Source organism: Lepidochelys kempii, chromosome 2, assembly GCF_965140285.1.
Source record: "Lepidochelys kempii isolate rLepKem1 chromosome 2, rLepKem1.hap1, whole genome shotgun sequence".
NCBI classification, from domain to species: domain Eukaryota; kingdom Metazoa; phylum Chordata; order Testudines; family Cheloniidae; genus Lepidochelys; species Lepidochelys kempii.
Window position 1 is genome coordinate 248,653,281 of NC_136381.1, and position 15,010 is coordinate 248,668,290.

At 40.9% G+C, this 15,010-nt stretch overlaps 1 protein-coding gene across 15 annotated transcripts in view; it reads right to left on the reverse strand.

Annotated features, from left to right (window-relative positions):
* ZMYND11 (zinc finger MYND-type containing 11) overlaps positions 1–15,010 on the reverse strand; it is a 160,675-nt gene that overhangs the window by 41,797 nt on the left and 103,868 nt on the right. For all 15 annotated transcript variants that reach the window (XM_073334522.2, XM_073334521.2, XM_073334520.2 and 12 more), the window contains one exon: positions 9,165–9,324. In XM_073334522.2, coding sequence (XP_073190623.1) covers positions 9,165–9,324 — 160 coding nt within the window. The remainder of the gene's footprint in view (positions 1–9,164; positions 9,325–15,010) is intronic.

Below are 15,010 nucleotides of genomic sequence, written 5' to 3' on the forward strand. Positions count from 1 at the left end.
GTAGTTCAGATTCCTGACTGGCCTTGCATGTGGCCTGAGTTTTGGATGGTAGCTCCCATTGTTTAAGCTATCTATTTCGTAAAGAAGTTTAATTGATTTTTATTAGGGCTGTCAAGCAATTAAAAAAATAATTGCGATGAATTGCGCTGTTAAACAATAATAGAATACCATTTATTTAAATATTTTTGGATGTTTTCTACATTTTCAAATATATTGATTTCAATTTCAACACAGAATACAAAGTGTACAGTGCTCACTTTATATTTATTTTTTATTATAAATATTTGCACTGTAAAACAAAGGAAATAGTATTTTTCAATTCACTTACTGCAAGTACTGTAGTGCAATCTCTTTATCATTAAAGTTGAACTTACAAATGTAGAATTATGCACAAAAAATAACTGCATTCAAAAATAAAACAATGTCAAACTTTAGAGCCTAAAATTCCACTCAGTCCTACTTCTTGTTCAGCCAATTGCTCAGACAAACAAGTTTGTTTACATGTGCAGGAAACAATGCTGCCCGCTTCTTTTTTACACTGAAAGTGAGAACAGGCATTTGCATGGCACTGTGGTAGCCAGCGTTGCAAGATATTTACGCTCCAGAGGTGCTAAAGATTCATATGTCCCTTTATGCTTCAATCACCATTCCAGGGGACATGCATCCATGCTGGTGATGGGTTCTGCTCAATAACGATCAAAAGCAGTGTAGACCAACGTATGTTCATTTTCATCATCTGAGTCAGATGCCATCAGCAGAAGGTTGATTTTCTTTTTTGGTGGTTTGGGTTCTGTAGTTTCTGCATCAGTGTGTTGCTCTTTTAAGACTTCTGAAAGCATGCTCCACACCTCGTCTCTCTCAAATTTTGGAAGGCACTTCAGATTCTTAAACATTCGGTCGAGTGTTGTAGCTATCTTTAGAAATCTCACATTAGTACCTTCTTTGCATTTTGTCAAAACTGCAGTGAAAGTGTTGTTAAAACGAACAACATGCTGGGTTATCATCCAAGACTGCTATAACATCAAATATATTGCAGAATATGGGTAAAACACAGAGCAGGAGACATACAATTCTCCCCCAAAGAGTTCAGTCACAAATTTAATTAGCGCATTATTTTTTTATAAGCGTCATCAGCATGGGAGCATGTCCTTCGGAATGGTGGCCAAAGCATGAAGGGGCATACGAATGTTTAGCATATCTGGCATGTAAATACCTTGCAATGCCAGCTATAAAATTGCCATGCAAACGCCTGTTCTCACTTTCAGGTGACACTGTAAATAAGAAGCAGGCAGCATTATCTCCCATAAATGTAAATAAACTTGTTTGTTTTACGGATTAGCTGAAAAGAAGTAGGACTGAGTGGACTTGTAGGCTCTAATGTTTTACATTGTTTTGTTTTTGAGTGCAGTTATGTAACAAAAAATATATACACGTGTAAGTTACACTTTCACGATAAAGAGATTGTACTACAGTGCTTGTATGAGGTGAATTGAAAAATACTATTTCTTTTATCATTTTTACAGTGCAAATATTTGTAATAAAAATCATATAAACTGAGCACTGTACACTTTGTATTCTGTGTTGTAAGTGAAATTGATATATTTGAAAATGTAGAAAAACATCCAAAATATTTAATAAATTTCAATTGGTATTCTATTTTTTAACAAAAAGAAAAGGAGTACTTGTGGCACCTTAGAGACTAACCAATTTATTTGAGCATAAGCTTTCGTGAGCTACAGCTCACTTCATCGGATGCATAAAAGTGGAAAATGCTGTGAGTGAGCTGTAGCTCACGAAAGCTTATGCTCAAATAAATTGGTTAGTCTCTAAGGTGCCACAAGTACTCCTTTTCTTTTTGCGAATACAGACTAACACGGCTGTTACTCTGAAACCTGTTTTTTTTTTAACAGTGCAATTAAAACTGTGATTAATTGCGATTAATTTCTTGAGTTAATTGCAAATAATCGACAGCCCTCCTTTTTATATTTATCCTGAATCAAGGGTAGCCGTTACACCCACCAGCTTCAGTGAGGTTTTACCAGCCTCTAGCATAATACTATATTAAGATACATCACTCCCAGAAAAGTATGGAGTCACAGCTCCACAAACATAGTAAAAACAGAGTAAGGTGTCTGGACTGGCACAGAGGAAAAGGAAGAAACCAAGATGCCCATTTTTAAAACTAGTACATAAATGGCAGAGCCATGTAACAGTCATTAATGTCAACCAAAGTCACCTGGTTAGACCCTTAAGCACCAGTTTGAAAAATCTATTCTCAAATCAGCAAGTAACTATTATTTCCCAAAGTCCCTCAAACCAGCACAGACAACCCATGGGACATGAGAACTCCAACAGCAGCCTCCAACTCCAGGACAGACAGAGTGGGTACCAATTTTCAAGAAGAAATGAGACACTAACAAATTACAACATGCACGATTGACCTACTAAAAGCAGAGTTTCCAAAGCTAAGAAAAGTAGTAAAGATGCTCAGGGAGATGTCTTACACAGTTTTACAGAGGAAACACCTCCTCTCTCAGCTGAAGGGGTAGAGATGGATGTTCTAGAAGATTCATGGTAGAAGAAAGAACTTCCCAGCAGTATGTGCTTCCTTCACACAGTCTCAAGTCCAACATGGCACTGAAACTTTAGAGACTGTTGTGACTGTGTGCAGGCACTTTCTTTCCTATGTTGTGGCAATGGACACAATAAGGAAATGAAGCACTCTTGAATCAAATGGAAAGGGGAAATAATCTGGAAAGGAAATGGAGAATAGCTTTTCTCTTTACTGTACTTTATCATGATGACATGCCAGGTAGGGATCCCTGCACAGGAGGGCTCAATGTTCCCCCACTTTACTGGAAGAATGGATGGCCACTGGAAAGGCAGTTTTAATGTTGAAGGCTTTCCTTGAGAACTCTCTCATGGGTTCAGAAGGAGCACTTGTGTATGTGGTTAGCTCCATGCTAAGGTCCTGCATGCCTAAAAGGGAATAGGTCTTGGCTTTAGTGTATCAGCAATTCTAAAATATCTCACCCATCAGGTAGGAATTCACAGAGTTCTACTGTGCTTCTTAAGGCCAAAACGGCTGATGCTTGGATATTCTGGGAGCTGGTGTTCAAGCCTTTAACCAGCCCATCCTCAAAGGCATGTAAGTCAGGAATGTCACATCTAAAAGGATTTAACTTCCTGTCCCGACACAAGTCCATGAAAATGCTCCGGGTTCAGCATTTGCAACAGCATGGAAATCACCTGCTTGGAAAATCTCTTTCTCTTCAGGTACACTAGATTTATGTGACTGCGATCCCTCTAGTAAATTGAGCCACAAGGTCTTACATGATGGAAAGACAGAGAGTGATCTAGAGAGAGATTCAACAGCTCCAGAAGCCCAGACTTCTGGGCTACTTCAGAGCTATTAGGTTGACTCTTGGCCTGAACTTCATAGTTTTTGAAAGGCTTTGCCAATCAGGGGAAGGAGGTGAAAGATACGTGCTAAGCTGAGGTTCCAAGAGTGAGTGAGAGTATCCACACTTCAAGTTACCAAGTCACCAAATATGAAGAACATCTTTACTTTACCATTTAACTGGGAGGCCATCTGGAAAGATTCCACCTCAAATTGACTTCTGCAGATACCATTTCCGTGACTAGATCTGGCTTCAGATCAGCCAGTCCCACCCAAGACTTCAGATTCCAGAGAACAGAGATGGCTTAGAGAAACAGGAAATTCCTTTCAACCTACCAGATAGCAGCCATGTGACACATTGTACCCTAACAGGGCCATCCCCAGAAAAGATCCTATCCCGCGTGGCCACCATCCAGTCAGACCAATGCTAAGAAGCCAAAAAAAGAATAAGAACATGACTACAGCAATAGTTCTAGACATGTCAATGAGGTAGCGAGGCACATGCAACTGAAAGCACACCCACGCTGCAACCAAGGTTGCCTGGATCAAAGAGCTGGCTTATGCTTTCACTTTCTCTATTTAAGCTCCAAAAGGAACATTGTACTTAGCTGAGAACTAAACTTGGCCCCAGAGTGGAGGGAGGTCTAGTTACAATCTAGCATCAGGAAAGAGAGTCTAAAGAAGACTACATCCTGCTGAACAACAGGCTCAATCCCATTCTGCCCCTTTCTGCAGAAAGCAGTAACCAGAATTACTTGCACATTAGTGGAGGTACAAGCTTCTATAACCAGTCCAACAGGAAGGCTTGAACTGCCAGTGCCAGCCCACTGTGAAAACTTGAAGCACTTCCTATAGGCTTGGCAAGTAGGATGGTCTCTGCTTCATCCAAGACCATTTAAAACAGGTCACAACTAGAGTCTTCTTTTCTCAGAAATTGATCCCTGCAAGCGTGACATGGCAAGAAATCATACTACCTTAATCTCATGCATTTGGCCTAATGATCAATCTTTTTGGGGTTTCCTCAGACTCTCAGAATTGCCTTGAAAATCTCAGGGCTTCTGACAATGCTACAGCAATTGGTCATAGCAGCTGTGAAAGTGATGGTAAAGAAAGCAGCGGGAGATTACATAAATTGATTTTGTCCTAGCTTACCTGATACTGAAAGTTATCTGAAGTCACTTTGAATAAGTAACTTTATTTTCCAGACACAAATATATGATTTCAATAATTATTTCAAATGTCAGAAAAGCCCAGAAGTGAGTCAGCAAGTCTAGAAGCATTTGTACAAGAGGAAAATCTCATGGTTTTCAGTTTCCTATTGTATGCTTGAAACACTGCAGCTTCTGAGCTGCCTCTCCCCAAAAAGCACTCTCCACTAAACTAACACACACTGACAAGAAGGAAAAGGTGTGAGGGTAAATGGTCTGGAGTTGTGGAGGGAGGGCTGAAAAGGACAAAATTATTTCTTCCCATGTCACTCTTGCAGGTCTCAATTTCTGAGAAAAGGGGACCAGAATAAACCGGTTTAGCCAGCCAAGAGAGCTGTCTCCATCTGCTGGAGGCAGCAATTAATTGAGCACAATCAGCCAGCCAGTGCCCTTTATGAAAAAGAGTGACATTTCAAGAACATTGCCTTCTTCCTGCCTCCACTGTCTGTGCAGCAGTGAAATGGCACAAAGCACTATAATCCGTTGTGGGGCCTCTCCTATTTACACCACCGGAGAATCTGGCCACTAAACGACAACTTCAAACCACTGGTGTCAACTGAGCTGCGGTTGCTAGGCAAGTGCACAAACCAGACCTTCTCCAATAACACATCTCCATTTTAAAGTAAGAATAGTACTGTGTGGCTTTATGAATAAATGTAAATTTGTTTTTTAATAGAGAATCCCGCTCTATGGGCCAATTTAGTCTTAAAATTCTTTAACCCTGTAGAAAAGAGTTTACATTTAAAACATTAAGAATAACCTCTAGGAAAACCATTTGTAAAATTCACAAAATGTGTATGGCGTTTATGAACTGCTTTAAATCTTCAATAAAAGGAGTGTGGCTTTTTAGTAAGCATGGCACATCATCTTTAAGAACCTTATCTAGAATCACCGAGCAAAATGTATTTCTGGTGTAATTCCACTGACTTCAATGTAATACATCAGGGATGATCCAGACCACTATTTTTTCAGGATACAAATGAACTAAATATACTGCCTAACTAAATTAACATTTGATTGTTAATTCTTTTTGGCCAAGAATTGTGTTTCCATGTTGTGTTATCCACTGACAGTAACCAAATCACTGGAACTACTATCATTAAGGATTTAGACTGTCAAAATGTTTCCTAAATCAACAAAAGTAAGAAAACTCAGTCTTGTTAATATCAAATAATGTGCTTACTTTGCATTTATATAGCACTTTTCATTTGGGGACTTCAGAGCATTTTAACTAAATAATCCTCAACACCACTGTGATGTAGGAAATTATTATTATATGTATATTATGTGTTACTACTATTATTAACACTGCATGTTTTGGCTAGGACTGAGAAGAGCACATAATATTACTTACCAGGCACTTGTGTTAAGAACAGAAATAATGTTTTAGTGGTGAACTGTAAACTACTATTACCTGAGTTCAGAGTTCCACATTTCTTCTGCAAAAGGTGATGACAACAATAGTGCCCAAAACAAGGCAAGGTGCTACACTGAGTTAGGCATTAGTGCCATCAACTGTAGCAGTGGAAATGCAGAATTCTGAACTAAGATCCTGGCAAATAAGTAAATGAGGAAATTATTATCAACCATTTTGTTTACAACTGTATTTATGTGTAATATGAGGATGCATTTTGAAAAAGCTGCTATGTTAGATCCATACCATTTGTGTCAATGCCCAGCAAACACGCAAAATGGGTAACATACCAAACAATACAAGTGCAATTAACCCTTTCACATAACTAATTTGTTATAAGTACCAACTTTCAGAAATGTTGTCCACTGAGTCATGCTTTGTTATTGATTTAAGATCTTAAATAAATGTATATATATGTGAGAGAGAACATTTTTCATTGATGTTTAAATCTGAATTTCCTTGTTCTTGTCAGTTTTTCAGAACACTATTGTCATTTTAATAAAAGTTCTTTTTACTTCTTTTTTTAAACATTACCCAAAAAGGTCACCTCTGAAGCAAGAGCCTCGTCATAACCACAACCCCTCCATACATCTTGGCAGCTCTATTTCAGGTCTTTGCACAGTGTTTCTAAATGCACTGAAGTTTCCTTAAAGTGTTATATTAACACAGTTTCATAAAACTTCAGAGAGTACCCTTAAAGCTGTGAACCACTGATCTATGATAGAACCGTCAAGCACTGTATGACAGAATATTTAATCCTTTCACAGAATAACCCAATCATTGACATAACATTATTAAGAAGAGCTTTACCAGAGTTTGTTATGTCAGTCTACTCGATAGAACAATTAGATTGATACAGATAAGCAAACTAATACTGCAGGTTATCAAACAAAACCTTTTGTCCATGCATAGTAGCTGTTACGTAATCTGTATGATTTGCTTTCTTATTATTACTACTACTAATAACTTAAAAAGTGATCAGTCCACATTATGCACTAAGGCTAACATGCTCTAACTTGATTGTCTCAGGTTAGGCACATCTATCCATGGTTAGGCACCTATATAAGAGGGAGGTGTGGATGCTTAGCATCTCTGAAGCTCAGATCATTTATTTGTGTTTTCATATAGATTTAGGTGCCTAAATTCAGGCCTAAAGTTTGTAAAACAGAATGGCTAAAATGACATATAAAGTAATTTTTTATATCTGGGAGTGAGTTTTCTTTGTTAACCCCTTGAAACAATTTTTCTTTACTGACTGTGTGTGTGATGCATAGTCAGTGGAAGTCTTTCCATTGACTTCAACAAGTTTTCCGTAAGTTTCTAAGGATATGTCCACACTGCAAAAAAAAGCCTGTGGCACCAAGTCTCAGAGCCCGGGTTAGCTGATTTACGCTTGCAGGGGTTGGGCTGTGCAGATAAAATTGCAGTGTAGATGTTTGGGCTCTGTCTGGAGTCTGGGCTCTGAGACTCCGCGAGGGGGAAGGGTCTCAGAGCCCGAGGTCCAGACCAAGCCCTAACGTCTACCCTGCAATTTTAGCACCCCACAATCCAAGGCCCATGAGCCTGGCTCAACTGACTGTGGCTGTGCTGTGAGTCTTCTATCGCCGTGCAGACATACTCTTAGAATCTGATAGTACAAGGCCTGAGTGCCCTCAGTTTCTAGTGAGGTCAGCGGAGTTTAGCATGTTAAGCCATTTACAGGATCTTCTGCTAAGACATTTCTGTTTGTCCAAGACATATTTTACTTCCTGTATTTGGAATGGAACAGAAATCAATATGGCTCTGTTTGTGTATAATTCCTCCAACACATATAGCTCCATTTCTTGCCAACATGGCTTCTATGAGCCCTCTGTAGGGCTTATCTTTACTGCTGAGTTAACTTGATTGTTGCCCTTAATTCAAGTCCCATCCACACACAAAACCCTTAACTCATGTTGGCTGACCTGTCAGGAGATATAAACTACAGCTCGAGTTAGCACAACCCATCAACTGCTAACACAAACACTCTGTGCTGCTAATCCAATCACTCTGGGCAGTCCCAGTGTTATTTTGCAGTGTGGCGACTCTCATTTGACTAACTCAAGTGTAAATAACTTGCCTTAACTCTGCAGTGAAGATAGCGCATCTGTATGAAACTCCAATGACCTGAGTTATTAATTCCAATGTTATGAGTTTGCATGAGGGGGCTTGCATGATTGGGTCCAGTTTTTGTTAATTAATTGTTGCTACTGAAGTAGCAGAAGTACCAGAATTGTTTGAATGACCCATGAAGACAGTGGCCATTGTGAGACTTTTAATAATTTTTTTAAGTTACTTCATTGTTAAGAAATAAAAAGAAAGGCATTCAGAATAACTGTTAGCAGCATGTCTCTCATATTTTGCACCTATATATTTACCATCCTCTCTTTAAAAACACAGCAATTTTTTAGGCAGGAAATTAGAAATGTTGTGAACAGCCAAGCTAGTCTTTCAACCTGATTAATTAGATTTAGTCACCGTATATATTTTCTGAACCAATTTTTGGAGGCTTATAGCTAAAAAAGTATACCACAATAGATTTCCAGACTGTTTGCAGACATCTGGTATAACACAGGTTTTGTTATTGTTGCATTATTTTTGGGGTTGGCTTGGGGGTATATAAATACAATTTTTCCTTGAAAAGAGCTAATTTTTCCCCCTCAGATTAAAACACCCTCAAATCAATGCTCTCCTTTTAAAATATAATCTTTTAAAAAAGATATATTCCTTTAAGGATCACTCTGGATATCTGAAGATGTCAGAGGAGTCAAAGTGACACCAGTAAGGTTTGGGTTGAGAATCTCCACATATGACCATAGGAGAGGTGAAGTTATGTCACAGAAAGGAGTAAATGAGCAAAACTGGGTAAAGCCACAGACAGTGTTCCATGGCAGCGGATCTAGAGCCCTACAAGGCAGGATTTCTATGGAACAGGGAGGATTTTAAAAAAAAATCTTTTCAGTGCAAGATTTAAATAATAAAACTGTGCTTATAAAACATCATTTCATTGTTCACAAGTAACATCAATAGATCATCTATAAATAACTGTTAATGGAAATTCAAATAGGCTCCATGTCAACATACCAGGAAACATGATTTAATTTCTTCTAGATATTATACTCACAATCTCATCTCCTGGCAACCAGTATCCTTCTTGTTCAATACCAGCTTTTGATCCCTTACATCCCACAGTCAGGGTTTCAACAATAAGACCATCCTTCACTGCTAAGCTCAACTGACGTGTGGTCTCTTTTGGATGCATACCATGGACTCGAGACATATACCTGCACACAAAGCACAAAAGAACTCCTTAAGTAATAGTCTTTCAATCTAAATATTACCAATCCCTTTTTTACAGTTGGGAGTAAAAAAATACACATTTTATTAACTGATTTAGGATCATAGCAGTTGCCAAGTTTTTTTTAACTTGTGCAATGTTACACCTCCTTCCAAACTCAGGTTGTTTCCCTAGTAGGTTCTCCACCGTGTAAGTGCTTAGAGGAGTCTGAGTGTAGTGGTATTGCAGAGGGATTTTCCGAAAAGATTCTCAAAGCTGACCACTAACCTGCCACTGGTACTTTTAGATACAGGATGAACTCTCTACCTTCAGTCCCAATCTAAGAGAGCATAGTGCTTTACACACTCTGAAACTGCTAGTTTCAACAATTTTACTCATACAGACCATAGTATAGAGTGCAGCTAGGAATATAACACAGTGCATTAATTAATCTGAAGGAGACAGGACAATCATGAACAATGAAATTCATGCACCAAACATGAAACCCCAAGAGCTTCCCCAGTTATGGTAATAACTTGTCTCTTTCCTGTGCTTGAGGTTGCCAACTTGGAATGGCCACTCTCAACTACACTGGCAAGAGCAAAGAATGTACAATAGGCTATTAGGCAATTAAGTCATCTGCAGACAGAAGAAACACTAGTTAGATTTGGTTTGGTATATGAAATGTTTGCCCAAGTGTAATTTGTTATTCCCAGGCAAAAACGATGTTAACGTGAAATAAAGTAAATGATTCTCCATTCACAACAAATGCAGTGCAAGAACATTACTAATTTTATTAAAAAAACCCACAAAGGTCCAAAATGATGTTTATGAGCCACTACTGTTTCTGGTCTGTGTGTAGAAGAAGAAGTGAGCAGCAGTCAAGTGAATGACTGAATTGTGCAGGGTCTGAGCTGTAATCAGTGGCAAATATCTGTTTTGTGTTTGTATTTTTCTAGCTATGTGTCTGTCACAGTTACACGGTTAGCTACACTTCTGTTCCCTTTCTGGTCTCTCTGAGTGTACCCCATAAGGTGCCTTCAACTAGCCTGTGGTGCAGTTCCGTAGTTCTCCCTCTCTTAGACCAAACTCTGGGCTACAGTGTCCAGTGCGTCAGTTGTGCTTACCGAGCAGGTCAGAGTGAGTTCTAGCACCTACAGTTCCTCCCTTTAGCAAGGTGTAACCAGTGCGAATTAGTGACAAAAGAGTCCTCAACACAAAATTATTGTTTATTTTAAACTGTGGGAACAAAGCACCTAGAGAAAAAGAATTTTAAAATAGTTGACATGCATGTCTGCCTTACCTAAAGGCTTACCATCCCTGATGGTAATCTAGGCAGGCCTAACTTCTTCAGATACCCCAGCGTCCCCGTGTCTCAGTCTCTTGGACCAATAAAAGATATCACTTCACTTACCTTGTCTCTAATATTCTTACAGTGACCATCCCAATAACTAGGTCAATATACAGCATTCATAAATTATTACAGAGCAGCTCCAATTCTGTCACAGAATCTACAGTATTTGAGCTGACTAAGAACTGTGCACATCCAATTATTTTTGTTTCCCCAGGCTGTTTGTTCTTCTCATCCATCTGTTATGTCTTGTTTGTTAGGCTGAAAACTCTTGAGGCAGAGATTCTTTGTACAGTGTCTAGCATAGGGGTTCTCAAACTTCATTGCATTGCAACCCCCTTCTGACAACAAAAGTTACTACACAACCCCAGGAGGGGGGACCAAAGCCTGAGCTTTGTGTGGGGGCAACGCCGAAGCCTGACCCCTGCTACCCCTGGTGGGGGCTTCGACCCTGGGTAGTGGGGCTTGGGCTTTGGCTTCGGGCCCAGACCCCAACAAGTCTAACACCAGCCCTGGCGACCCCATTAAAACAGGGTTATAACCCACTTTGGGGTCCTGACTCACAGTTTGAGAACCGTTGGTCTAGCACAACGGGGGTCCAAGCCTGATTGGCCTTTAGGTGGTACTATTATATTAATATCAATGAATAATAAAGTTTTGGTCCATATTGAATTTATGGTCAAAGGGCCAGATCCTGTGTGGCTTTATGACCCCAGCCTCTTCTACCCTACACTACTTGACAACATATGTCCAAGCTCAGGGGGGAACGGAGCAGGGGGAGAGGGAAGGGATGCAGGAGCCAGTCATGACAGCTCTGAATCTTCTATATGCTAGGTGAATTCCCATATGGCCAAATGGGCATGGCTTTCTGGTTCCTCTGTACTGTCACAGGAACAGGTACCCACAAGAGAATCTGGTTCAAATATCTTATTTGTAATAACAAAACCCAGTCTTTTGCAAACTTAAGCCACAGGACCTTGGAACTTGTTTTGTCACTTTATACTGTTTTAATTTTCTTTTTATTTGGTAGAAGACTACAACTGGAAGAGTTATTAGAGCTGCCTGAATAATCCAAAAACTCAGGTGGCTGACCAAGTTACCAAATGCATTTGGACCACTGCTGTGCTTTTTCCTTTTTCTCTGTGTGTCCATTTTTAATCTTTCCAAGTCTCATAAGGTCATAAAGTTTAAGGCCAGAAGGTATCACCAGATCATCTTATCCGACCTCCTGTATAGTAAAGTCTCTTCTCAGTCTGTCTCTTCTTTCTGTGTATCTTTCTCTTTACTTCTGTTCTCTTCTTTGCAATTCACTCTGGTTCTTTGCTGTGTGCATCTTAGGCCTGGTCTACACTCGGGGGCTGGGGGGGGAAAGAATAACGTAGCTGAAGTCAACGTATTTAGATCTACTCACCGTGCTGTCCTCACTGCGGTAAGTCGATGGCTGACGCTCCCCCGTCGACTCTGCCTGCGCCTCTCGCTCCGGTAGAGTACCGGAGTCGACAGGAGAGCGCTTGGGGGTTGATTTATTGCGTCTAGATTGGACTAGACACGATAAATCGACCCCCGCTGGATCGATCGCTGCTCACCGATCCGGCAGGTAGTATAGACAAGCCCTCACCCTTTTGCTTCTTCAAGACTAAGGTATACAGCTCAAGAATAAGAGTAGTATTGTGTTTCTGCACCAAAGTCAATAACCACTTAAACACGGAGGACAAGATCCTCAGCTACCATAAATCAGTGGAGCTCCACTGAGCCAATGGAGATATGTCAATTTTCAGCAGCTGAAGATCTGTCTGTGATGACACTGGACAGTAATGTTAAATACTGTGATCCAGGTTTCCAGTACACTATCACTAGCCCAGAATTACTTTATAAAGAGGTATAAAGAGCTAAATGCCTTAAAACTGAGTTAAGGATAAATGTGATTCTTTAAATACTCATGTCCACACATGCATGTGAGTGAGTACACACACAGCTTATTTAAAATGTTATTTCTAATTTGTGAAATTTGTTGACACATATTTATACTTTTACCTGATACTCTCACCTCCCCTATCAGACACCCAGCATGTTCAATTCTGACGTCTGTGACTCTTCTGGCCTTCTTAATAAAATAATAATAATGTCATCTAGCTCTTATATAACACTTTTCATCACTATCTTCATTTTACAGATGGGGAAACTGAGGCCTAAAGAAGGGCGGTGACTTTCCTAAGGTCACACACAGCAGGCCAACAGCAGAGCTGGGAACAGAACCCAAATCTCCTGAGTCTCCATCCCGTGTGCTATCCACTAGGCAATGCTGCCTTTTAGATCTATATATGTTGCTACACATCAAAGCACTGAACATTACCTAATGAAATCCTTGTAATGTCTGTTTGAATTAGGTTGGCCACCAACGTAAAGCAAGCCTTATTTTGGATGGGTGAGAAAACAGCATGGAGACAAAGTTAAATCCCTAAGACCAGCTATAATCAGTTAAGATGCTGAATCAACGTATTTCAAAAAGAGGCAACGTGTGCGGTAGAGAAATAAGCACAGGACTGGGTATCTTTGGCTATCCCTTGATGCGGGGATGATGTCTGCCACGGTGGTTCATTGGTGGGTCTTTAAGTGTCTGAGGAGCCCAATTTGTGCCCTGCAGATTTTCTCACAGAAGCGACAGGTGTAATCTTGGAGGAGACATAGTTGTTGGCTGGACTGTTGTGCCCTTTCTTTCCTCCTTTGTCTTTGTCTCATGAGCACCTCTGTTCTCCTCAAAGTGAGCTGTGGCTTGGTGTATCGTGTGGCGCAACTGTGTTCTGTTCAGCGCTGAGCCCTCGTAGTTTGTTGGGTTGATACCTTCCTTTTTAAGGTGTACTTTTGAAGCGCTTCCGCTGTCCTCCATGAGCCCTTCTTCCCTGACTTAACTGAAAGGAGTACTTGCTTCAGAAGGCAAGTGTCACGTACACAGTGGCCAGCCCAGTGGGTTGGTGTTTCATGACCTGCACTTCTATACTGCTGATGCTGGCTGCAGAGAGAACGCTGATGTTAGTGCGTTGGTTTTCCCAGCTGATCCTGAGAACCCTCCTGAGGCAGTGCTGTTGGAACCACTCCAGCCGCTTGAGATGTCATCTGTAGGTTACTCACACCCATAGAGAAGGATGGGGATGACAATTGCCTTGTAAACCAAGATCTTGGTGCCTGTTTGCAGATCCCTATCAATGAAGACTCATTTGAGTAGTCTTCCAAAGGATGTGCTGACACAGCGAATCCTGTATTCAATTTTTGTGTCACTGCTGGCTGTTTGGGAGAGGTAGCTGCCAAGGTATAGAAAATGATCCACGTTTTCCAGGGGTTCTCTGATGATGGTGATTTGTGGAGTATGAAGAGTAGTTTGTGCAGATGAGGGCTGGTAGAATACCCTGGCTTTCCCAGCAGTGATAGGCACCTGCAAAAAGGTTTAGGGTAGTTTGCAGGCTCTGCGCGTGCAAGAATGACAGTTACTGCATATGGAAGGTCAGTGATGCCAATTCTTGTGATCTTAGATTTTGTTTGGAGACATCAGAGATTGAGGAGTTGACCATCCATACAGTACTAAATCCCGATTTCATCAGGAAGATGGTCACAGATGAGAATTAGGATCACGGCAAGGTAAATGGAAAAGAGTGTTGGAGCAATGACACAGCCTTGCTTGACACCAGTGTGAATGATGAATGGTTTGGTTTCTGAGCCATTGCACAGAATGGTGGCAGTCATCCCATCACAGAGTAGTCTGATGATGGAAATGAATTTCTGTGGACAGTCAAACCTACACAGCACCTTCCATAGAGCATCACGACTGACAGAGTCAAAGGCCTTGGTTAGATCGATGAATGCATTGAACAGTTCCTGGTGTTGCTCTCTGCACTTCTCCTGAATCTGTCATGCCACGAAGATCGTGTCAGTTGCGGTCCTCTCTGATGGACCACAACCATGTCATGATGGAGAGGCTTGCATGGGCTAAAGACCCTTGGAGCTACATCGTCCAGAGCTTTCATATTCCTGATAGGGTCCCTCTTGGTGAGCAGGTCTGAGGCAAGGCTCCTGACTAACCGCGGTCCAAACTTCACAAGATCCCAACGGTGGATCAGGTGCATATAGAGGACCTTTTAGTACTCTGCGTCTGTGAAGGCGGATGAGGGATGCAGCAGGAAGGAGGTGCCCTGGTTGTCTTGGATCTCCTTGCCACTAGGTCAGGGTTTTCCTCCTGTCAAGTCACATGTGGTCACCGCCCATGCACCAGTCTCCACACGTTAAAAGATTTCATGCGCAGGCCTCTGCCAAAGGGCTCACACCTGCACAAAGCCCTGCACTGGGGAAG